This window comes from Schistocerca serialis, chromosome 2 (assembly GCF_023864345.2).
Source record: "Schistocerca serialis cubense isolate TAMUIC-IGC-003099 chromosome 2, iqSchSeri2.2, whole genome shotgun sequence".
Lineage (NCBI taxonomy): Eukaryota > Metazoa > Arthropoda > Insecta > Orthoptera > Acrididae > Schistocerca > Schistocerca serialis.
In genome coordinates, this window is record NC_064639.1 from 413,490,369 (window position 1) to 413,517,640 (window position 27,272).

At 39.0% G+C, this 27,272-nt stretch overlaps 1 protein-coding gene across 1 annotated transcript in view; it reads right to left on the bottom strand.

Moving 5' to 3' along the window:
- LOC126457255 (zinc finger protein 252-like) overlaps positions 1 to 27,272 on the bottom strand; it is an 81,043-nt gene that overhangs the window by 11,909 nt on the left and 41,862 nt on the right. Inside the window, exons 5-6 of the mRNA XM_050093416.1 lie at positions 23,434 to 23,537; positions 9,798 to 9,908 (exon numbers count right to left, since the gene is read on the bottom strand). Coding sequence (XP_049949373.1) covers positions 9,798 to 9,908; positions 23,434 to 23,537 — 215 coding nt within the window. The remainder of the gene's footprint in view (positions 1 to 9,797; positions 9,909 to 23,433; positions 23,538 to 27,272) is intronic.

Sequence of the window (27,272 nt, forward strand, 5' to 3'; positions counted from 1 at the left end):
ACTTCCCCTCCAGCACTCAGCATTTCCTCTACAGTGCCTGCCCCCACCCCCCACCACTACTGCTCTCCTCACGCATGCCCTGCCATCTGCGCATCTACTGGCCACAGTATTCTGCATGCACTATAGCTACAAGAGCCACCAGCAGTCACTGTATTTTTCATAGGCTAGCTCTACTAACAAAAAGAAATGCCTACTGTTTTAAAATACATTTAAATAAAGTGGTGATAATGATAAACTATGTAAAATCTCAACCACTGCAGTCCAGATCTTTTAAAATTTTGTGTGCTGTAATGAGTAGTGAACACAACGCACTTTTACTCCATACAGAAGTGAGATGGCTATCCAGAGGAAAAGTACAACTGAGGCTTTACGAAGTTCATAATGAGTTATTGGTCTTATTTAATGCACAAAATAATTCCACACAAAGTTTTATTGAATTTTTAAGACACCCTTTATGGTTGATAAAACTTGCATGTCTGGAAGACATTTTTACAAACGGCAATAAAATTAACATATCACTTCAGGAAAAAGTGTTATAATTTTTAGTACAATGGACAAAAATGCAGCTTTAGAGAGAAAATTGAAATTTTGGATAGCAATAATAATAATAATAATAATAATAATAATAATAATTCTGTGTGGCTCAATGGCCTAGTGCAAGTCTTTCTATCAGATGCCATTTCGATGACTTGTATGTCCCTAACGTACCCCAGTTGTCCAACTGTGGAAAGTGGACCTACAGTTTAATATGAAATCTAAAACATGTTGTTTCTGTTGACTCCTCTCATCACTGAGAGATGAAGACTAGGCTAAAATGAAGATCAGGAAATCCATGGTCAGACCGAGATTAGATGCCGTAATCTCTCAGTTTCCAGGCACGCACCTTACCCTAGACCATCAAGCCCAGCATGTAGCAGACAGTTCCCCTGTAGGTTTCAATGAGTGAGTTTGTAAGTATCAAAATATGTGACATGTGTGGTCATACTGTATGTTTTGACTGCATTGACTTAGCAGCTTAAATTATTTACACCACTAAGTGACCTTAGTCCTTAGTACCTGTCATAAATTTCAACTTGATACTTTGATTTTTTGCTGAGAAAAAGAGGTCTCAACAGTCAGACAGAAAGATGGACGGACAACAAAGTGATCCTATAAGGGTCCCAGTTTTACCAATTGCGGTACAGAATCTTAAAATAAAAAAAAAATACTAAATACATTTGAAATGAATAAATAATTTTTACTTATTTTTTAACTTTTTATGACTTCCATGTGATTGAAGTAATAACTGAATAAACAAGTTTTTCTGATTTTTTAAAACTTTATTAATTTTGTTAACCTTCAAAATAAGCAAGATGATTCATCAAACCTATTTTATCAGAGGAAAAGTATGGGAATCCTTGGAATAGAAGAATTGTTTATTTGAGAGACACCAAGTACTCAGTTACTGGACATAATTTGCAGCACAGTTCAAGGGGCCAGGCTGTTTGGAGCCTCCCATCTACTAGTTTCCCTTAACTCAAGAGGTGGGAATTTTCCCTCTGAAACAACCTTGCATCCCAACTACCTCCTGGACTTAACTCATTTCCCCCTCTTCTTTCATCATCATCATCATCATCACTCTATACTTATTTTTATCTGTCACATGTTCTAGCTCCTTTGCCCCTCCCCACCTGCTCCCCATCTCTCCCAACTCTTTCTCTCTCTTCCCCCCCTCTCCCTGTGTGTGTGTGTGTGTGTGTGTGTTTTGGTGGTGTGGTCCCCAATTCTTAACTGATTCTGAGGGTAAGTACTGGCCAGCATTCTGTCTCTCAATTTTCAAATAACTTGTGACTTTTTACAGTTCATCCCAGCGGAGCGGACATTACCCTATAGCCACAGTAACACCAACAATGACATATTTTGTTCTCCAGCACCACCAACAGGTCGACAGGTATACTGCACCTTGTTACCACACTGCCAATAACTAGTAGTACATAGTGCTTTTATGTTCCTCTGGTCTCATTGTGACGCAGAGTTTTCCAGCACTGGTGTGTTCTGCATTTACAAGCTATTGTTGTGAACTAGTGTTTTTGTATTAGAATTGTTTTAGTAGGACCGTGATGTGTCTCAACACGAGGCTAACTGCAAAAGACATCATCCAAGAACACAGTCACCAGCTTCAAAGGTACTGAGGGTAGAATCAGAATTCCAATCTGCTGTAGATTTGTGTGTGCTATTTGTACATATGATTAATTGTGGTACAACAGTGGGAGTCAGATATTAGATGTTTCAGGTGTTGTGGACAGGATAGCCACATCACTTAACATTCATAGATTTACAATGCTGAGAACTGTAAAACAGAAGGGAAGGAAGGAAAATGAGAACAATGGACCATCAGCAGGTCATTCTCTCTTGGAAACACTGGGCAAGGAATGAATTTACAACATGTAACCAAAATGGATGCATTCGAGCAGGATGCAGCATGCAGAAATGTGTATGCTTAATATCAGTGCAAGGAGTACACTACAGTAACCTTCTCAGAAAAGCAAAGATATTTAATGGGAACAAGCAGTCTCTTTGAAACTGCTGTCAGAAACTTAATTTATGACATGGAAAATTTTTGTCTCTGAAGATACCACTGACATATAACACAGCTGCTTGGAAATGTCAGTATCTACTGCAGTGAGGAGAACTTCATTTGAAGACATCATGTAGATTTGTGAGACATGGGCTAATGCATTTCACACTTTAACAAAAGCTGTATGGACTGCACACTTGAAGGAACAACAAATACGCCGACAGTAAAGGGTGGCAGCATAATCATCATCCCAGAAAGAAAGGTGACTATCACGAAGAAATAATAATCACAGTTTTCTACAGCAAAATATTCCCCCAAATACAATGACAGTCATGAACCGCATGCCATATCACTCTGTTGTGTTAGATAGAGCTCAGAGATTGCAGTGGAGGAAAGTGGATATTTTATTTTGGATACAGAGAAACATTACATAGCAGCAAATTGAACCTGGCTTCAATATCGCTGATTTACAGGAACTTGCAAAAACTATGTTAACCAAAAACCCCACATTACCAAGTTGTTGAACTAAGTATGGTAATAGGGCATAGCACAATAAGGCTTCTCCTGCTCATTTCAATCCAAATGAACTTATACGTGCCTAGGTGAAAAGTAACATAGCATGCAATAAAGTGTTTATTCTCAGTGAAATGTAAATTTTAACAAAAGGAGTCACTGAGAACAATACCCCAAGGATTTAGTCTCGAGGTGAGTCATACCAAGAAGGTAGCCAAGGAAACAAAGACCCGTGAAGAACTGCTGGACATGCAGAATGAGAAGGTGGTTGTTTCTGTCAGCTCCAGCCATGTTCAGGTCTGAGGAAGAGGAGCACAATGATTCTTCCCTTATGTCATGTTGCTTACAACATAATCTTGAATATTTATAAAATATTCATTGATGTCACTGTCCAGATTGATACTGTCATTCATTTATTACTTCACTGAAGATCAGTTAATGACTACACTTCAAAAGTAGTTGTGATGGGTGCAGCACGCATAAAACTATCAAAAGTTAGTTTAAATGCACTGTAATATACGAATGTTAATGAAAAAATGACATTTTTGAGGCAGAGAATAATCATCCCTGAATATAAAAGAAGATGTACATATTGTTACAAAAAGTCTGAAGTATTTAAAAGACTGGTAGTGGTGAGCAGTTACTGGTCAGACACAATACTAACAATACATCTTTGCTGAGCCAAACTTTGCATGGTACCACTATCCAATGTGATATCAACACCAAGTGCCAGCTATACATCAGTGTCAGGTCTCAGTGTTCTTTTAATAAATCATGATTTAGAAAATTAAATGTTGCAGGTTGAGTGTAACTATCAATGTTTCAACTTTTGTGGACATGCATGCACAGGATTCAGTGCCAAATAAATGCAACTTTCAATAATCAATTTATGTCATTTGTGCAACAGTTTCCAGCACATACAACAAAAGACACTTTTTTGTTCATGTATAGCAATAGCTGGCTGCCAAGAGCAAAACAGCTGACACCAACTGGTGAGTGGTATAGAGATGTTTGTAGTAACTACTTGCTGAGGAAGATCCAGACAGTTAATTGCAACTCAGCCCGCTATACTTAATCACCTGACATAGATCGAGCAGTGTGGTGGTTACAGTAAAAGCTGTTAAAATGGTGTCATCAGGGACCTGAAAAATTCATATTTGCAACAAATGTGAATACAGATCCAAATTCTGCCACAAAATATGAAAATGCAAAATTACTTAATAAAGGCTATTTCACAGTTAACTGTATCCAGACAAACTATTTTATTAGAAATAGTTTGAAATAGCTTTATTTTCTGCATTTAATATTGAACATGTACCAAATTTTCGGTTCCTGGTATTGCACATCTGGCAAAGAACACTTGGGAAGATTTTGTGCATAAGAAAGAGTTTGCAGAATACAGCAATAATGTTAGGAAAAAGATAGGTTGCTACTCACTGTAAAGATGATGCCCGAGTTGCACACAAGCACAATGAAAAGACTGTTACACATTATTTAGTTTTCAACCAAAGCCTTCTTCAGCACAGAAAAACACACACACACACACACACACACACACACACACACACGTAGCAAACTATCCTTTTCCTGATATTGTTAATATTCCAACTTGGATTTCACACTGTTTGTTATCATTATTGGCTATGTATCACAACTGGAAGGTACATGTATGTGTGTCATAAGACGTAAGTTATAATTACAAGGGCTATAGCTGACTGCTGCAAACCACCTTTAACATACTGACAACTAAAAAAGAAGTAACAGAACTCGAAATTTATGTGATGTTTTATTATTTATGAATCTTCTCTTTCTCTGTATGAAGTTATTTCTGATATTTGTCAGGAGATTGGAAGTGAGTGTTTATTGAGGCAAAGATTAATATAGGGTGTGGTGCAGGAACTTCCTTATTTGAAATGCACATCAAAAAGCGGCCATTACTCACTGTTTTGTGGGACTGAGCCACTTCACAAAGTTCTTTTCTTAAGGTTAGTTTAGTAGCGAACATGCAGTGGAGGGGAGAGAGACTGTGGTGGCCCACTTTTCCAATGGCTGTTCAGTAGTTAGAACCCAGTGAGCATTCAGGGAACAGTTTAATATCACATCTGCAGACCATGTTTCTGACTGAAAATCAATTGTTATGTGGGTGGACACATTTATTGATACTGGTAATGTGAAAAAAAACAGGACCGTCAAGAACCACAAGAACACCAGAAAATGTCAAGAAAGTAAGGCTGGCAATTTTCAATTTCCCCAAGAAACCTGCATGTAAACATTCAGCTGCTCTTGTAACTTCTAATCACACAGTGAGACGAATTCTTCGTGAAGACTTGAAATTTCATCCATACCAACTGGCGATGGTGCACACACATAATCCACCAAATTTTGTTTCACAAAAACAATGCATTGAAGCCTTGATCAAAAACCTCCTGCCGCACAATGCCATTCTCTTCTTCAGCAATGAGGCACATTTTCATTTGTTTCGATGTGTGAATAAACAAAACATGCAATACTGGAGGGGCACAAGCCCCAGAGAACTTCATAAGCAGCCCATGCATAAAGAACATGTGACAATTTAGTATTTTTTATCCAAAATTGGCATTGTTGGCCCACGGTTTTTCGAAGAAATCCGATGGGCAGTTATGGTCACTTCTGATAATTATGTCCAGATGACTGAGGAGTTTTTGTTCCCAAACTTGAAGAAATTGTTGTGGGGATGTCTGATTCCAGAAAGATGGCACCATGGCTAACATGTCACAAACACTGCTTTGCTGGAACACTTCCCCAACTGTCTCATTCCTTTGAGGGGCGATCTTCGTGGCCAGCAAGCTCACCAGATTTAGCCCCTTGCAACTTTTTCTTATGGGCTACCTTAAATCATTGGTGTATACCAACTGCCCATGGACCATGAGTGAGCTGTGGAACAACATTTGTGCTACTACTGCCAACACAGACATGCTGGACAAACTGAAATGATACATCTAATATTGGCTCTCCAGATACACTGAGGAAATGGAGAACACCTTCAAGATATCATTTTCAAAACCTATTGAAATAAAACTTTAAATGTACCTCTACGTAAAGAATTGATAATTAAATTTATTTTTTTTAAAATAAGAAAGTTCTCATGCCACACCCTGTATTTAAAAAGAAAAAAACACAAGGGACAGGTACAACAAATGAACTGCTATAGATTTCAGCTTCCAGCCCAAAGGCCTTCTTCTGAAGTAACATACAGACACAAAACCACTGTCTTTGGCCGCTGTGGCTGGTGTTTCACGTTCCAGTTGAAGGGCACTATCGCATGAAGAGGGAGGTGTTCCTTCCTGACTTGCAGTCTTCGTAAAAGATTGTAAGAATGAGACGATACAGCACTGGCTATCTTTTTTGGACCAAGTTTGGGGGTTAGTTTCAGTCTCAGTGGGCTTTGTAAGGCCTACAGCACAATGGGAGAGGGCTGCCCATATAGTATGTAAATTTAGGGCCTGTGGGCGGACAGGTGCGTGTATTATTCGTGTTCTTGTCTGTACATTTTGTATCTATTGAGGTGTGGGTCTGATGTTTTGTCATTCACTAAATAAATAAATGTGTCGCTAAACTTCTTTACCATATCTCAAAGTTTTTTTGCAAATCTGATCACTGTCTTACTTTTTTGAAAATTATTTCATGTTTCATGGATGCATATTGTGAGTATTGCTTGGAAGCAGAATTTATCAAATGTTACAGATACATTATATGTTGTTAGATACAGATTTAACATTATGGCCAGATTTATACAGCAGTAATTCACGAATAAAGCAGCAATAATAATAATAATAATAATAATAATAAGGTATTATGTTAAGAACAGCTACAAACTTTTACTGAATACTGGACAAATTTCCTTTCACCATACCACAAAAGCTAAGACATTGTAGTGTTAACACCCACAGAATTTTGCAGTGACAATAAGGGTTCATTACATCACAATATGGACAAGTACTCCTGTATTATGTTAAACAGTACTCACAGGCTTTAGCTTACAGCACACAGATCACTACTGGCACATTACAACTTATAAAGTATTATATGATGTCAAAAAATTCCTGCCTGAAGTGGAAGGACTTCTATAAAAGTCAATGTTTTATACAGTTTCTGAACTGAGACAAGTCACCAGTATCAGATTGGACATGAACCGGTAGAGAATTGCACATTTTGATGCACCAGTAATGTCCTCCTTTGTGTAGCATGCTGAGATTTTTTTTCTCACTTTGTAACTCTCGTTTATTTTGTGTATCTTCCTCATGATGCATACCTTTCAATTTTTTTAAAGTGAAGTAAGAGAATATACTGATATGAGATAGTGATGACTCCCACCTTTGTGAATAAATCCACCTTTGTGAATAAATTCTTGCAGAAGTGACTGAGATGGGCTACGTTAAAGACTATGACAACCCTCTTGCAAACAGTACAATCTATCCGAGCTTGAGATTGAGTACCTCTGAATATAATATCACATATCATGATATAGTGGAAATAATTGTAGTAAGCCTCTTGGGTTCCCTTGTGATCGCAAACAGACCAAATCACATGAATAACAAATGTTGCCGAGTTCAGTCTTGTACACAGTTTTAGTTTGTGTACTGTCGAGCTGAGCTTGCTACCAATATTTAGTCCCAGGTATTGGGAAGCTTCTACTCTACTCCTAAAGATTAATAGCTCATCACTTTTTTTTGTAACATACAAGGTGTAACCAGAAAGTAAGTTCCAACTGCCAATACAGAAAAACATTTATAAATTATAAATATTCATTTTAACAATTACAGAGTGTAAATGGCTAATTCTGAACATTGTCACCACCATCATTACGGTGTTTATTGAAACAGCAGACCAACTTTGTTTGCCTGTGTCTTACGAGTCAGCTGCCAATATCTGGAACTGTGAAATAAAATTGTTGTCTGCACCTCTACACCCTTGTGAAAAAGAGGCCACACTGCCTCAGTTGCCTGGGACTGCAGTCGTGTGTGTGTGTGTGTGTGTGTGTGTGTGTGTGTGTGTGTGTGTGAGTGAGTGTGTGTGGGCGCGCGTTTATTTTTGACAAAGGCCTTACTGGCCGAAAGCTTTATTTATGACAGTCTTCTTGTGGTGCCTGTCTGCGACTCAGCAACTCTGCTATATGGTGGGTAGCAACTTTCCTTTTCATAATATTGTTACATAGCAGCAAATTGAACCTGGCATCAATATGGCTGATTTACAGGAACTTGCAAAAACTATGTTAACCAAAAACCCCACACTACCAAGTTGTTGAACTAGGTATGGCAATAGGCCATAGCATAATAAGGCTTCTCCTGCTCATTTCAATCCAAATGAACTTGTAAGAGCCTAGGTGAAAAGTAACATAGCATGCAATAAAATGTATATTTTGCTGTAGAAAACTGTAATTATTATTTCTTCATGATAGTCACCTTTCTTTCTGGAATGATGATTATGCTGCCACCCTTTACTGTCGGTGTATTTGTTGTTCCTTCAGCTGTGCAGTCCATACTGCTTTTGTTAAAGTGTGAAATGCATTAGCCCATGTCTCACAAATCCACATGATGTCTACAAATGAAGTTCGCCTCACGGCAGTAGATATTGACATTTCCAGGCAGCTGTGTGATATGTCAGTGGTTTGTCTTATTACACATGCAATATGCAAAGCCACCAATCATTTGGATTCACCATAATTCATTCTAGCAAAAACAATTATGTGATGTCCTATCTCCTACATTGCATTTTATTCTAAAAAGTTAAGTTTCTTAGTTTCAGTATTTAACATAAAGTTTATCTTCATTTCTTTCAGATGTTTAGCCAATTCAGTTTCCTTCTGTGTGGCTCCTCCAACATTCCAGGTGGCTAATTTTATCTAATTTGAGACCAATTTTCATTTATGCTCTTTGGCTGCATGTGTCACTGAAATACTGAAGCCCATCCTGTTTTCAATGTTAGTTTGGGTATTGCAAGTAAATGATATTTTTACTACATACGGTTACTACCACCCAACTAACCTTCTACCAGAAAGAATAGGTTTTTTTCTGTTTTGGGTCCCCACTAAACTCAAATACTATTTTTTTCCTAGGCCGTGTCAACATGCTTAGAAATGGTTCAAACCAGATTTTGGACCTCCACAAAGTACATCAAAGACCAAAGTTGATTTATATCCATAGATTCACTTTTGCTCCAGACAAACAATTTTCTATTGCAAGCAATGTCTATAATCAATGGCTTTTCTCCTGGATACAAGTCATTCACTGGTGAGGAATGACAGATGGACCTGGGTTCAATTTCTAGTACTAACAGTGATTTATCCTTGGTGAGAGGACCGAAATAGGGTGCACTCAGCCTCTTGGCACCAACTGAGGAGCTACTTGACCAAGTAATAATGGCACCACATCTGTTAAACTCACAATAACCAGGAGTGTGGTGTGATGAGCCCCAACCCTCCATGCTGCATCCAAATGGCCCCACAGGCAGAGGATGACATGGTGATCAGAATGGTGGTGCTTATTATTTTTATGGTTAATAGACTGCACAGTCTGTAAATTTGTACAGGACTACATTTATTTTCTTGATTCTTCAATGAAAAAGATTATTCAGTTCTCTTATCCATTATCTGCATTCCATTTACTTACAGTGAATGATAACATTTACCTCTCATGTAACTACAATTCTTTTACCTGAAGAAGTAAAGTTGTAAAGTAACTGGCTGTACCTGCAATGGTTTGACCTCAACAGCTTGTCGGAGTTTCTGCACCAAGTCACTTGACTGCCTCACTACTGTTCCTGGTGGCTGGGACGGACATTTGTGTGTTCTCTGGCTGACCTACACTCAAAGTGAGTGAGCAAAACAAACATAAATACAACAGACAGTTGAAATAAACTATATGTTTCACATGTACTTATATAGCATTATTTAATTGTCAAATACAATGATACGTTCCTAACTATATATTTCATAGACATAGTAAGCATTTATAATTCATGATAAATTTCAGAAATAATTTACTGTAGACTTAGCTAACTAAATTTTCTCCATGACCACGGGCTGTTTCCTAATGGTAGAGGTGCATTTGGCTTACATACAGACCACTAAAGTAAGAGAAACAGAATGCAACAGAAGATGCCACAAAACAAAAACAAAATGGTTAGGAAGTAAATACCATAACATTTTGTTCACAGCCAGGGGGAACAAACTGAATGGTTCAATAGGAATTCTAATATTAATAACGAGCAATGTAAATGGTGAATGAGTTTGTCTTTTAACATGCTGCATATATGAAACCACATTTTCTCTAGCTTGTTACCTTAGACAGTCCTCCTCAGTGTACATGTTATTTTGCAAAAGAGAAACAAAAAATAGCAACATACAAGATGCTGCCCACAGCATTCAAGAATTTCACTGTACTGGTCAAACCAGTAGCATTCCCGCATCATCCTCATTCGCCAGAGTAGGGAGGATGCAACTTCTACCTCTTCCCAAAGATGCAAATCATGTTGAAAGGGCAACATTTGAAATCGATTGAAGACATCCAAGTGAAATCACAATGGGTCCTGAACACCCTTCACCTTGCGGAATTCCAGGATTGCTTTCAAAATGGGAACAATGGTGGGGTTGCTGCTAATATGCTACAGATGACTACTTTGAACGTGATTGAGGACATTAGGGCGTAAGTATAGTTTTCTGATATTTACAATGAAATTCTTAGATATTCAGGGTAGCACTTTGTATAAGAGGCAGATATGGATACAACAGAGAAAAGGGGAAGTAGATTCAAACAACAATGGAATGGAATTACAATTGAGTGAGTGAGTGAGTGAGTGAGTGAGTGTGTGTGTGTGTGTGTGTGTGTGTGTGTGTGTGTGTTCCATCAGTTTAGATTAATTTTTTTCTTGTCCTGTGTCCTTCAATACTGTAAAATGACCTGAAAATTAGCTGAAACCTAGCTGAGCATAAAAGAATGCAGATTCAAATAAATTCTACAAGGAATACAGTAATTTATAACGAATTCCAGGGGGACACCTGTTTTGTCAGTCACTTGCACAAAGTTACACGATGTCTGATGCAAACAGTCGCATATTCTACCTGATGTAAAATATCTGGATATCACTATGTAATGCAGGATGGATCACTAGATGTCACAAGAGGTGGGCCCGCCAGTATGAAAGGAGGTGGGAAGTACTGTATTGTCAGTAGAGAAGTTGTAACAATAGAATGGTTTGGTCAGGAGAGCTCAGTGACTTGGAATGTGGGCTAGACAGTGAATGTCACTAGAGTAACAAATCCATCAAGGACATTTCAACCCTTCTAAAGCTACCAACATCAACTACTGTTGGTGCGGTTGCGAAATGGAAGTGCAAAGCAACAATCACTTCTAAACCAAGACCAGGCAGACATCACACACTGGTGGACAGATTGTCCAGCATTGCAGAGGATGGTTGTGGGAGAAAAGTCACATGAAATCAGTGGAAGGAACCACTGATGAATTGCAAAGTGTTACCAAGAGTCCAACATGCACAATAAGTGTGCATAAGGAGTTAAAAAGAATAGTGTACAATGGCTGAGCAGCTCCTCTTAAGCCACACATTTCTGTAATCAATGCTAAGTGACATTTAAGGTGGTGTAAAGAGCTTCGCCACTGGGCAGTGGAGAACTGGAAGTGAGTGATTTGAATTACTGAATCATACGATCTGATGGATGGGTTTGGCGAATGCCTACTGTTGTGTGTATTGTCAACAGAGAAGTATGGAGGAGGTGATGTTGCAGTATGAAATGTTTTTTGTGGTTAGGGTGTTTTCCCCTCATAATGCTTAAGAAAATGCTAAATGTGGAAGCATATGAACACGTTACAGCATTGTGTACTGCATGCATAGAGGAAGATTTCAGGGAAGATGATCATTTATATCAGCATGACAATGTACCCTGTCATACAGGAGAATCTGCGAGGCAATGGTTTGCGGGCAATAACATTCTTGAAATAGACTAGAGCCCCTATCTGAGTCCAGCGGAACACCTCTGGGATGAGTTAGAATGTCGACCTCACTCCAGACCTCAGTGTGCCACATCACCACCTTCTCTGGTTTCATCTCTCAAGAAAGAATGGGCTGCATTCCTCCACATACATTCAGACACCACACTGACAGTGTCGCCAGCAAGTTTAAACAGTCACAAAGGTGATGGGTTGACCCACCCATGTTAACATCCACTAACATGTCTCAGGATATGTCTAATCAGACAATGTAACAAGTTGTCTGACAGTTGTAAAATGCTATTTATTCAAACAAATAGTGTCATTACTGGTTTTGAAACAACAGTTTCATCTTCAGACTTATATGCACGTTTTTTAAATTTTTACATTAGCTTCTGGCTCTTTAGTCCCCCTTGTGGTGGAAGTTCCTTGTGGTGGTGGTGGTGGTGCCCTACAGCAAGTAACTACGTGAAAAATGGCCTATTTAACTGTTAACTGTACCTAATAACAAGTGAACACAACATAAACAATTCTTTAAGCTAAAACTGTTTTAGTTTTAGGTTACTTACATCAAAAATCCTGTATGATTATGTTGCAGTGTTTACAGCTTCTGTTCACAAAATAATGAATATTTTGTTGAAAATTGCTATTTTGAGACCATGGCTGTGGAGAAAATACAGACAGATTTTTTGCAAAGAAGAAAACAGCAGCCAGCCATTGTTAATAATGCTACTTACTCATACAAACAGTGCCATTACTGGATTCAAACTGTCATGTTCATCTTCAGACAGCTGTTCTCATTTAGATGCACATTTGTTAAGGTTAACATTAGCTTTCAGCTCTTTGTTCTCCTCATTGTGAAAGTTCCTGATATGGTGGTGCCCTACAGCAAAAAATCATGTGATAAATGGCCTATTTAACTGGACCCAATAACAACTGAACAAAATGTAAACAAATCTTTAAGGCAGAACTGTTTTAGGTTGCCTACATCGAAAATCTCATGTCATTATGTTGCAATGTTTACTGCTTGTGTCTGTTCAGACAATAGTGCTGGCACGTGCAGGTGCACCCTAACCACACAGGCCAACAAGCGGTTTACACACTCTTCAGTATTTTGTGAATGCAAAATAAACATATTTTGAAAATACTATGGAATCAGACAGAGAAAAAAAATCTGCTCACCAAGAGGCAAAAGGAGGACATACAAATCAAGCTACCGAAATTCTCCCAGAAGAGTTGAAGAAGAAGGAAAAGGGGAGAAGGTAAAGGACTGGTGAGGTTACGAAATAAGGGAGAGTTCAGAAAAGGCGCTCAGAATACCAAGTCAGGGGAGACTTGCGCACAGTATGAGAAGGAAAGACTGATTGTAGAGGATTTCAGCAGATGAGATTTGACAACCTGAGAGATTAAAGGTGTAAAATAGGGTAATATGCAAGACAGAGATTACTGACAAAACACTGTGCATGAGTTACTAAAAGCAGAATATATGTGAGCACCTGGAAAAATAGTCAGGTCAGGAAATAAAAGATATAAAAAACTAAAAGGAATGAGAAAGCAACAATACTGAGGAGAAATGCTGAGATCGAAGAAATTAACGTAAATTAATGCCAGGTGGGTTGCAAGAACAAGGACATGCCATGCTGTGTATGTATCAGTGACGGTTCATTTCCTGGAGGTTTTTCTAGGGGGTTCTCTGGAAGGTGGTCTACAAAGTTTCAAATAATTAACATATAAAGGCTAATAATGAATAAAATATAATTGATGTACAAAACACACTTACTTTCAATGAATGTTTGTATGAAAAATCCATTGTACACACATTAAGAGCAGAGACTCTGTCAATGAAGTGTTCACTGAAGTCTATGATGCTGCATATTAAGTTTTTCTTGCTGGAAAGCATGCTACTGCTACTACTAGCCATGACTCATAATGTTTCGCAAACAAGCTTTTATTCTCTTTGGGGTGCAGAAAGATCACTCAGCCTCAGACGATGCTGCCAGTATGGTAACAATAACTTCAGTAATTTCACTGTTTCACTAAAGGGCTTCTGCAAATTACTTTTGAACAGGAATTTCAGAAGTGGGAGAGCATCACTGAGAGTTCTAAACTCATTCCTCGTGCAGTATATCTGAAGTTCTGTTCTCAGCTTATTGCACCCATCATAAAAAGGATATTTTTGCAAGACCTCTGCAGAAATGTTTGCAGAAACTGACTTCTGTACAAAACAATTTTTTTGAAATAAAATAAATTTGCAGTGGTGACATATCTGTAAAGTCAAAGTGTTCAGCAACCTGAGCGATAACTTTATCTCAAACTTTTCTAGCAACAACAGTTCTTGGAATTTGTTTCCATGCCTCTGTCTCTTCACAGGATGCAGCAGCTGTCTGCACATCAAAATAATCTCAATGATGCTATCTCAGATATATTTTTGAAATGTTCTACCCCTTATTGCGCAGTCAGTGGGTCAATTACTCATTTTTGTGATTGGCTGTACAATAGGGCAATGTGTAACACAGTATGGAAAAAAACAACCAAAATTGAAATTCGGCTACCTTAATTTCAGATGGAGCCCTGTTGCTTCAGTAATTGTAGTGGTAGTGACTATCTTTTACACAGCTTGCACAGTTCTTCATTTAAAATCCCATCTTGCATTGGAAACAGGAGGGAATTTCCTGTTCACTGTTTCAATTAAAACAGCTATTTATTGTGAATACGTATGGGAAAAAGAATCTCCCTAAGGTCGATAAAAAAAAAAAAAAAATTCTAATATCCATATTCTAACTCATTGCATAGGTTTAAAATCAGATTCAACTTACGGGCTTAAGAATGAACAAAACAGGCATGTTTAAAATGTTCTCAGAGGAGTCTATGCACCATCACAGCTATGAGAAATAACTTTATTTGTGTTTATCCACAATATCCACCAATGTTTCTTTGAGTGATTCTACTAGCACTTTTGGATCATGTTCAAGAAGAATGAGAAAAGTCTAAAATGTTTCTAAAGGTTGATCCTCAGAGAAAATATATCTGATAACTATGACAAACTGTGAAACTGCTGAAATAATATTGTCTCATACATGATAACTGATAGAAAATCAGTGATAGCAATTTTCTTTCTTACTTGGTCACAGTAAACATCCAGCACACAGGAAAGCAAATTATTTTGAATATGTTTACATATGCCTTTGAAAGCAGTAGCCTTTAAAGGTTATCACTAAGTACAGCATCAAATCCGGCAGTGAAATCTAGAAGTCTGCGGGAAATTCCTGGGGACACCACAATACACAATTTTAGAGAGTGTGTTATGATATTTGCAAATCTGATCATTGTGTCTTTCAACTGACTGCTTATAAGCACTATCCAGTTGCTGCACAATATTCCATTTCCCTAAAATATTGTGCTCTGGCTATGCAGTCTCACATGATATGAACCACTCACTTTTTTCTTTAACTCCTGGGATAAACAGCATTTTCTTTTGCTAACAATGAACACAGAAAATAGTATAATTTGTTTGTGACATCACAACCATATATCCAATCTACTTTCTCAGAAATGTCTGGTCTGAAAATTATTACAATTTTTTTACTTTTATCTTTAGTTTTCTTGGCTAACGATTTCCAGTGTCAGACTCCTTAAGATCTTGGTCCAAAACTCTGCACTAAAATATCACACATACTGACTTCTTCTTTCAGACATTGCACATCTGACAACCCTCGTCTCTGAACTCTCAACTACATATTGAATCTTCCTGCATGACAAAAAGTGAAGTTGGTCACAGTAATGGTAACTTACTGCAAACAAACAAAAGAAAACTCCTGGCTTGACTCTTGTCAGTATTTCAGTTTCAGAACTATAATAGCTCACAGGGATCAAACACACAACAGATATAAGTTATAGAACAATGTCGATATGAATTATATTCAAAATCTGCTATTCAAGAGTCATATAGGTGGAACAACTGGGAAGGAATAGGAATGGTGTTTCAGTGAGGTTCTACATCAGGAGGGAAAATGGAGGCTCCTGGTGGATACATGCTTGAGCATTGCTCCAACGCTGAGAATAGGAGACACCTGCTGCCTCTGCTCTATTCTCCACCCCTCATCTACAAGCTCAGCAGCTGGAATGTGGTATTCGGTGGTGCAGAACCAGATTTTGCGCACATATCAAGCCAGGCACATGAAAGCTGACCACCAGTTTCAAACATCACAGTAGATGTCAGCAGGGAGGTACATAAATATTACTGAATAATAATCTGACTGAGGCAAGAGAATGGGTGATTTTAAATTTAAAATCTTTATGCACTATAAAATTCTCTCAGATGCAAATACTTCTATGGAGGTTCACTGTTCTATTGACACACAGGACGAACTGCCACTGGTGTGTATTCTCTCTCTCTCTCTCTCTCTCTCTCTCTCTCTCTCTCACACACACACACACACACACACACACACACACCACACACTGGGAGTTACATTTTAACTGAGGACATTGAAACATCTCAATATCTACACAATGGATCAAAAAATGTTACAATTCCAATTCGTTTGTCTCTGAGGGGGGCATCCAACGAAACCTCACGCGACCCCCCTAACCCCATCCTGTGCATGGGTGACAGCAGGCCAACTTTGGAATCCCCAATGGGTACCCTCATTTTTTTACCGCAGATTATGATTCTACAGCAAAATCTACACATTTTGTCTGAAGAATTTTCTTCTTTTCGCCACAGATGGTGCTGTAATCGGAGGAATAGAAATGGATACACAGATGCGATTTATAACATGCTACCCAATGACACATGGGACCCCACCTCCATGCTGCGAGAGTGGGACAGGCCAATATTTCATAAGTTCTAATTGGAAACTTCAATGTTGTACTCCTCTGACATATCGAACAGGGCCACTCTAGTCGTGGTTCGAGGTGAAAGCTATCCTATTTTTTCAATCAGAGTATGTGTTGAAAGATATGTGTTGTGTGAGATAGGTACTGCCTACAGGAAAATTAAAGAGACCTTTGGAGAAAAGAGAACCAGTTGCATGAATATCAAGAGCTCAGATGGAAACCCAGTTCTAAGCAAAGAAGGGAAAGCAGAAATGTGGAAGGAGTATATAGAGGGTCTATACAAGGGTGATGTTCTTGAGGACAATATTATAGAAATGGAAGAGAATGTAGATGAAGATGAAATATGAGATACGATACTGCATGAAGAGTTAGACAGAGCACTGAAAGACCTAAGTCGAAACAAGGCCCCGAGAGTAGACAACATTCCATTAGAACTAGTGACAGCCTTGGGAGAGCCAGGCCTAATAAAACTCTACCATTTAGTGAGCAAGATGTATGAGACAGGCGAAATACCCCCAGACTTAAAGAAGAATATAATAATACCAATACCAAAGAAAGCAGGTGTTGACAGATGTGAAAATAACTGAAGTGCCAGTTTAATAAGCCATGGCTGCAAAATACTAACACGAATTCTTTACAGACAAACAGAAAAACTGGTAGAAGCCAACCTCGGGGATGATCAGCTTGGATTCCGTAGAAATCTTGGAACACATGAGACAATACTGACCCTACGACTTATCTTAGAAAATAGATTAAGGAAAGGCAAACCTACATTTCTAGCATTTGTAGACTTAGAGAAAGCTTTTGACAATGTTGACAGGAATACTCTCTTTCAAATTCTGAAGGTGGCAGGGGTAAAATACAGGGAGCTAAAGGCTATTTACAATTTGTACAGAAACCAGATGGCAGTTATAAGAGTCGAGAGAGATGAAAGGGAAGCAGTGGTTGGGAAGGGAGTGAGACAGGGTTGTAGCCTATCCCCGATGTTATTCAATCTATATATTGAGCAAGTAGTAAAGGAAACAAAAGAAAAATTCATGGAGAAGAAATAAAAACTTTGAGGTTTGTCAATGACATTGTAATTCTGTCAGAGACAGCAAAGGACCTGGCAGAGCAGCTGAACGGAATGGATAGTGTCTTGAAATGAGGATATAAGATGAACATCAACAAAAGCAAAACGAGGATCATGGGATGTAGTCGAATTAAGTCGGGTGATGCTGAGGGAATTAGATTAGGAAATGAGACACTTAAAGTAGTAAATGAGGTTTGCTATTTGGGGAGCAAAATAACTGATGATGGTTGAAGTAGAGAGGATATAAGATGTATACTGGCAATGGCAAGGAAAGCATTTCTGAAGAAGAGAAATTTGTTAACATCCAGTATAGATTTAAGAGTCAGGAAGTCGTTTTTGAAAGTATTCGTATGGAAGTGAAACATGGATGATAAATAGTTTAGACAAGAAGAGAATAGAAGCTTTCAAAATGTGGTGCTACAGAAGAATACTGAAGATTAGATGAGTAGATCACATGACTAATGAGGAGGTATTGAATAGAATTGGAGAGAAGAGAAATTTGTGGCACAACTTGACTAGGAGAAGGGATCGGTTGGTGGGGCATATTCTGAGGCATCAAGGGATCACCAATTTAGTATTGGAGGGCAGCATGGAGGGTAAAAATTGTAGAGGGAGACCACAAGATGAATACACTAAACAGATTCAGAAGGATGTAGGTTGCAGTAAGTACTGGGAAGTGAAGAAGCTTGCACAAGACAGAGTAGCATCGAGAGCTGCAACAAACCAGTCTCAGGACTGAAGACCACAACAACAACAACAACGTGTTGAAACATAGTACTGTCAACTTCAATACACTTAGTGATCCACTTTTCAAAAGACCGTACACAGTACAGAAACATATCTGCGGCAGTGTCACCGCCTGTTGATCCTTGCTGGTACACCTTATCTTTTGAATATTTCCACAGAAAACAATACGGCAATGTCAAATCCAGTGACCTAGTTGGCCAATTAATAGGCCACCACTGCCATTCCACTGAACAGTGTAAACACAGTCTAAAAACTCCCGTGCTTCAATTGCATAATGCACAGGGCAACTGTTATGCTGAAACCACAGAAGTGCTTGAACATCCAGAGTGTGGTATACGCCACTTCTAACAAACACCGAACAACGCGCTCCAGTACGCGGCCGCCAAATACATCGCTGGCCACACTTCTCTGGGCGGCCCGCTGCTTCCATTGCTGGCCGTCTTCACAAGCACGCTCCCTTACGTGGCCGAGAAATACAAGGTGCATTCAAGTTCTAAGGCCTCCGATTTTTTTTCTAATTAACTACTCACCCAAAATCGATGAAACTGGCGTTACTTCTCGACGTAATCGCCCTGCAGTCGTACACATTTTTCACAACGCTGACACCATGATTCCATGGCAGCGGCGAAGGCTTCTTTAGGCGTCTGTTTTGACCACTGGAAAATCGCTGAGGCAATAGCAGCACGGCTGGTGAATGTGCGGCCACGGAGAGTGTCTTTCATTGTTGGAAAAAGCCAAAAGTCACTAGGAGCCAGGTCAGGTGAGTAGGGAGCATGAGGAATCACTTCAAAGTTGTTATCACGAAAAAACTGTTGCGTAACGTTAGCTCGATATGCGGGTGCGTTGTCTTGGTGAAACACCACACGTGCAGCCCTCCCCGGACGTTTTTGTTGCAGTGCAGGAAGGAATTTGTTCTTCAAAACATTTTCGTAGGATGCACCTGTTACCGTAGTGCCCTTTGAAACGCAATGGGTAAGGATTACGCCCTCGCTGTCCCAGAACATGGACACCACCATTTTTTCAGCACTGGCGATTACCTGAAATTTTTTTGGTGGCGGTGAATCTGTGTGCTTCCATTGAGCTGACTGGCACTTTGTTTCTGGATTGAAAAATGGCATCCACGTCTCATCCATTGTCACAACCGACGAAAAGAAAGTCCCATTCATGCTGTCGTTGCGCGTCAACATTGCTTGGCAACATGCCACACGGGCAGCCATGTGGTCGTCCGTCAGCATTCGTGGCACCCACCTGGATGACACTTTTCGAATTTTGAGGTCGTCATGCAGGATTGTGTGCACAGAACCCACATAAATGCCAACTCTGGAGGCGATCTGTTCAACAGTCATTCGGCAATCCCCCAAAACAATTCTCTCCACTTTCTCGATCATGTCGTCAGACCGGCTTGTGCGAGCCCGAAGTTGTTTCGGTTTGTTGTCACACGATGTTCTGCCTTCATTAAACTGTTGCACCCACAAACGCACTTTCGACACATCCATAACTCCATCACCACATGTCTCCTTCAACTGTCGATGAATTTCAATTGGTTTCACACCACGCAAATTCAGAAAACAAATGATTACACGCTGTTCAAGTAAGGAAAACGTCACCATTTTAAGTATTTAAAACAGTTCTCATTCTCGCCGCTGGCGGTAAAATTCCATCTGCTGTACGGTGCTGCCATCTCTGGGACGTATTGACAATGAATGCGGCCTCATTTTAAAACAATGCGCATGTTTCTATCTCTTTCCAGTCCAGCGAAAAAAAATCGGAGGCCTTAGAACTTGAATGCACCTCGTACATCGCTGGCCGCACTTCTCCAGGCAGCTCGCGGCTACCATCGCTGGCCGCCTTCGCGCGCGCGCGCGCGCGCGTTTGTCAGCACACAGCAATTGGCTAAGCCAGGAAACATTGTGATTGGTTTTCCCTGGAAAACAGCGACCCCAGCCGATGGCTCCATTAACTAGCAAGCCTTATATAAACCCGGCCGCCGCCGCAAAAGACAGTTCTCATCGGGAAGTGCAGTACGCCATGTTCCAGCTGCTTGTGGATGACTCGCCGCACCACTCGAGGTTACCTGGCCGCTCGGCGGAAAATCTTGCGACTTCACTTGGAGAGACTGAACTTCACTGGACTTGGGAATAATTACGGGACGTGCACCCCACCATGCACATTCGGACATGGGTATAACCAAACTTTAATTCTGCATTACTTCTGAGTGTGAGCTTGGGTAGACGCTTGGCTAACATAATTGTTAAAAAGTGATTTGTGATTTAATAAACCATACTGAAGAGTTTATTGTGTTATTCCTGGTTATAACACAGAGCAACATCCTGCAGTAGTACTGGTAATTCCTGTTTCAAAAACATTCAATATTTGTGTCCTTTGAATGTGCTGTTGACACAATACAGACCAATGTGTTTGTTCCCCATGATGCTACACCATATGTTAACCAACCAAGGATGCTGACGGTCAACTTGCCGTAGCCAGTGGGGATTGCCTACACTCCAGTGAGGCATGTTATCACTACCATAGTTTATGAACACACACACATCGGAAAAAGACGAATGTGTGGGTCGTTTGTATTTGTTGACATGCCAATTCACAAAACATTACCCGGTTATGGAAATCAGTGCAATGAAGTTCTTGATGCAGTTACACATGGTAAGGATAATACTTATGATGCAGTACTGTGATAATACTACCTACGGACATACCGGAATCGCAATTTAATTGGCAAGTGCTTATCCGTGGGTTGTTGTGCACCAATACAGGTACAGCTTTTTCAATAGCTTCTCTTGTAGCAGGTTTGCTTCGTTTCCTTTTGCTGGTCTGTGCACTGCCTTCAGACATAAAGCTGTTCACAACCTTGTAAAACAATGAATGAGAGCCAGCTTTCTCTGGAAAATGCTTGACATACAAGGCAACTCTCCATAAATCAGGATCACTTCAGTTTTTTCTTCTTTGGTTGCAACATTCGTTGTCCATTTGCATGTCTGTTCTCCAAATGATGGGTAGATGTGCAAGCAAATATCGTATGTTTACAGACACTTTCTGTTCTATGTCTGCTTGATACGTGAGCTCCCGTAAATGTGTACTGCCTGTCATGATACCTCATAGTTCACAACACGGCCACAGTGTAGATACAGTGGTGCTCCGAGTAGTCCTCTGTTTGATATGTCGGAGAAATACAACACTGTGAATGGGGTTTTCAATCAAAAATTATTAAATACTGTCCTGTCCCACCCTGGCAGCATAGAGGTGGCGTCGCACGTCCCTCTAGATATTCAAGGGCCACTGTGTAGCATGTCATAAATTACTGTTGTGTACCCATTTCTATTCCTTTATTTCGCCATCCATGGCAAAATGAAGAAAATTCCCCAGACAAAAATGGTGTAGATTTTTCTGTAGAATCGTAACGTGCAATAAACATGGGGGGGGGGGGGGGGGGGTCCTATTGAAGATCTCAAAGTTGGCCCCTGCCACCAAAGCTTCGGGTGGGGTGGGAGCATCGAGTGTGGTATCGTTGGATGTCCCCCTTCGTTGGAATTATAACCTTCTTTTTTTATCCAATGTGTAGTTTTCAAGATATTTCAATGCCTTCATTTAAAATGAACACCCTGTAAATCATAAAGTGCTTTATACATTCTTCACTATTTTGTGAACACAAGTAGTAATCATTGCAATACAATGATGCAGGATTTTCAGCGTAGGTAACTCAAAATTAAAACAGTTTTACCATCAAGATTTTTTTTTTACATTGTGTTCAATAATTATTAGGTACAGCTAAATACTCCATTTCTTACATTGTGTTTTGCTGTAGGGCACCATCACCCAAGGAACTTTCATCACAAGGGGGAATAAAGAATTGAAAGCTAATGTTAACCTCAACAAATGTGCATCTAAATGGGAACAGCCATCTGAAGATGAACCTGAAAATTCAAAATCAGTAACAATGCTATTTGCATGAATAAATAGCATTATTAACAGTGGTTGGTTGCTTTTTTTCTCTTTGCAAGAATCAGCCCGTTTTTTTCTACACAACCACAGTCTCAAAAGCCAGTGTTAGATAAAACTGGTATTTTAAAGTATACATGAGAATGACCTGTGTTACTTACTTGTGATACTCAAACAAACAAGCAGTACTAGAAAGAATAACAGAGTTATTACTTGAGTGTCACATAGATTCCTGATATCTTACCACTACGGACATCCATATGACACTGTTGTAATTTTTTCATTTATTTTGTAAGTTATAAAAGAACCTTTTCCAAGAACTTTCAAGCTGCAAGTCTTCTAAGGCTACAGATTTGAACACTGCAAATTTATTTGAAGATCGTTTCTCTGATCTTAGAGCTTGTTTCTATAAAGATGAAGTTTGAATAAAGAGAATATTGTGCTGTATCATAACACTTTTATCTGTACCTCTACTTTAGCACATCTACTTTTGCTGGTTTCAAAAGGTAGGTTTCTGAAACAGAATGGGGCAGGAGAAGGAACATTTGTCTGTCATGCTACCAAATAAGACCATACACAAAACTACCTGGGCTCATTCCAATTCAAGTGGTATACTCTAGTGAAGCACTGCTGCCTGATTATTACATTGCTTTGTGTGAATATAAATCTGATCCAAATTCATTATCACAATGCCAATCATTTCTAGTTCCAATAAACATATCAGATTTACTATATCCTCTATTAAAGGGATGGAAACTATAATCACTGACCTTGTATCGAAAATTTTTTCCACATGCAGTACATTTGTAAGGCATAACACCTGTGTGAATACGACGGTGCACTAAGTAAGACACTCGTTGACGGAAGCATTTGCCTGCAAATTAAACACATACACAAAGTGAAGAGCATATTCCAAAAGATACTAATTGTTCTACACATATGCTTGCTACCACTTACCATTAGTACATTTGATGGTTTGTTAGTCACACGGCACACAACACAGTTAGGTGAAGATCAAAAATTACAGTAGTTTGATCTGAAAAGAGTTTTTAACAATGTTACTCATATCTACAAAGCTACATAAGACATCAAACACAATAAGCTTTCAATTCGAGCTATTAATGGGGAACTTTTGCACTAAACATTTATTGTACTGAAACTAATGCAATAAATATTTTCCAAGCAGTAAGAAATGTTTTAAGGTTTTCATATACTGTCATTTATGTAAATAAAATCACAAAATCTACTATAATAATAAGCTGAAGTGGCCTAGTAAAATAGGACTGATCAATAACTTTGAGACACTGTCCACAAAAAAGCGCAGAGACTGTATATTTTACAAAACACACATTCTAGTACAAAATATTTTTACAAAAATAAGGTTCGAGTCATTAGATTCCTACAATTAGAACTTCCACAATCTCTGTACAAAAGCATTTTGCCGAAAAGGAAACAACCTATGAAAGATATGAAAATTTTGTTTCATTAATTTCAGCAGCAAATGTCAGGTGTGTCCAGAAAGTAATGCAAGTTTTTTAGCCAATAGATGTATTGTAGATATCGTTACAAACATTTAATATCCTTCAAAGTAGTTCCCTTGGGCAACTAAACACTTGTTTCAGCACGTCTGCCATGCATGGTACATGTCCTGGAAGGCTTCAATGGGGCCCTCAGCGAGGGTCCTAGTCACGCCACCTTGGATGGCTCAACTGACCCAAAACAGATTCCTTTCAGGGTGGTCTTGCTCCTTGGGAAGAGAAAGAAGTTGGCCAGGGCCACATCTGGACTGTAGGCATTGTAGTAGCATTATCAAATTATGCTTCACCTGCTCCTCATGGAAGCACAGAGTGGTGTGGCTTGGAGTGTCATGGTGGATCTCCCAGGTAGTGGCAACCTCATTTTTCATTTGGACAACCCTTTTTCGCAGTTTTTCCAGCACATCAAAGTAGTAGGTAGCATTCACAGTTTGGTTTTAAGGAACAAACTTTGTGGGCCATGCCTTTGGCATCAAAAAAATATCAACATCATTTTCACTTTGACTTGTTCACTCTTACTTTTTTTCAGCTTTGGGGACCCCAAGGTGTGCCACTCGCATCTCTAGACATTTTGATTCTGGATCACACCAGAAACAACATGTTTCGTACCCAGTACTGACACTTTCTAAGAAAGAAGGTTCAGTTTCCACACATTTGAGAAGTTCAGTCATGATAAACACCCAGTGAATCTTCTGATCTTCCGTCAAAAGCTTGGAAACCAGACTGGCATTCACCTTCTTCATATGCAATTTACCAATCACATTTCATGCAAAATGGTTTTAAGAATGTTGAGAGTTTCTCCAGTCATTTGGACACTCAACCTACAGTCAGAATTTAATAGAGCACACACACATGCCAAATTGTCATTGGTTACGCTGGTTGATGGCCATCCAGCACAGGGCTCATCGACCACCTCTTCTCAGCCTTCCTTAAAACCTTTCAGCCACCACAAAACTTGCAAATATGATAGAGCACTGTCACTGTAAGCTTACACAATCAATTGGTGGGTCCCTGCAAGAGATTTGTTCAGCTTCAAACAAAAATGTATAGCACAATATTGCTCAAGTGACAATTCCATCACATTTCGTGATACAGACGCTAAACGGGGTGCACAGAGACAATGACCCTGATGCTCCAAACTGCTTGGAGCAGACTGATGAAGGCATGTCTTTGGGGCTGAGAGCCCCCACACCTACCCCAACTGGTCAGAATGCTCTGTGGCCATTTTAACTACATCACAAAAAACTTGAATTACTCTCCTGAGCACCTTATACATCCCACAGATTTAAGATTATCACATATCACAGTAACACATGACTGAATGCAAGGCACAACATACAGTACAGCTCCATCTGACATCCAGGAAAACTGAATTTCAATAGTGAATGACACTATACAGCTTTCACCTGTCACACTGATACAGTTTACCATTCCTCCTCTACACTCATAAGTAAGAGTCAACGTAAGTGCTAGAGTAAACCGTGTTCACACTATAACCTATAAAATTTTATGACAAAAAAGTGTGTTGTACGCATACTGTGCACTGTGAATCAGAGTGTTGTCATGAAGAGAGTATTATTTTGTATATATCAAAGAAATGGTAGAAATTTGAGGTTGATGGTCTCGCGGATGTATCTGTGAACTATGTTCAAACATAAAAGTTCAGGAATTACCAAAGCCCATACCACAATTTCAGGTAAAAGACCTTGCAGACTGTAGGATCTGGACAGAACCAATGTGCCTTTATTCCCTGTCTGGCATATCATGAAGAGTTCCAAACCCTTGCCTGCACTAAGTGCAGTGATTAATCTATGTGAATAAACACCACATTTCAGTGGTGACCCCACAGATCAGATTAACCCTTTAAGTGACATTGGTAAATGTGTATACCATTGGCCTTAAATGCTGTTTATTACTTTATTTACAACAAACAATATATTTTACTAGTATTAATATGTTCACAATAGTAACTATTTTTATGTTTCTAAGTTGGTAGGCAAGATATATTAGCAAACAAGTGAGTCATATCAGGTAGAATTTTATCATCTGTAGATTTACTGTTATGATATAAATGATGGTAAGCTAAACTCACAACAACATTTCCTATATTATAAAATATAAAAATCAATATAGAAGTAATTTTTATGCATATTTACAGCTATTTTTCCTCTGCAGCGTAAATGCATGCAAACAGATTGTCATGAATTCAGTTCTTAGTTACACCCAAATTTACTGATCAAATGTTCTGAATAACATCTTTTAATGAATAATGAACACTGCAGATAATATTGGTTAACAAATTATCTTGTAAAATGTTAACCACTGAAATAATATAAAATTATTTCTGCTGATAGTGCACATGTAGGATGATTACTGAAAGCACACAATGTGACGAAAACCGTTCATGCACACAACTCAATACAACAAGCATATTATTTACTCATTTTTGGTTCGTTTTTATAGTTAGAGGGATCGTGTACTGATATATCTGACTATTTCTTCTAGATCTATATAAATAACATCATGGAAGAGGCATAGTTCCATGCCTGATGAAGTTCTGCATGGCTGCATAATGAACTACTGGGAAGAGCAAGCAGAAGATTCAGAATTTGGAGGGGAGACTGATGCAAATAATTGTAGCTGCTGTTTCTACAGATTGAAACACTACTACAGTATGTGATGGTAGTTCGGGGTCACAGTGTCAAGTGGATCAGTGGGTGAAATGTCTCGTACAGATACAGAAGATATGGTAGACTTTTTGTCTCTGCTTGAAAACGAATCTCATGAAAGCTGTGAATCTGACTCTGCTACTGAAGTGATTGCAAATGTGTATTTATATGCATGGTCTAAATTTTGTATGCGTGGTCTAAATTTGGTTGTGAACCCCAGTTCTTTAGGATATGTCTTCCTCCTGAGGGCATATGTTTACTAACATAAGTTGACACTGATAATTTTCTGTCATTTTTTTCAAACTTACCAATGAAACTACCATGAACAATTTTGTGCTCCTGATTCACTGGCATGAATATTTACTACCTCACAACTTTTGGTGGGCTTGGAAAAACATAATAAGA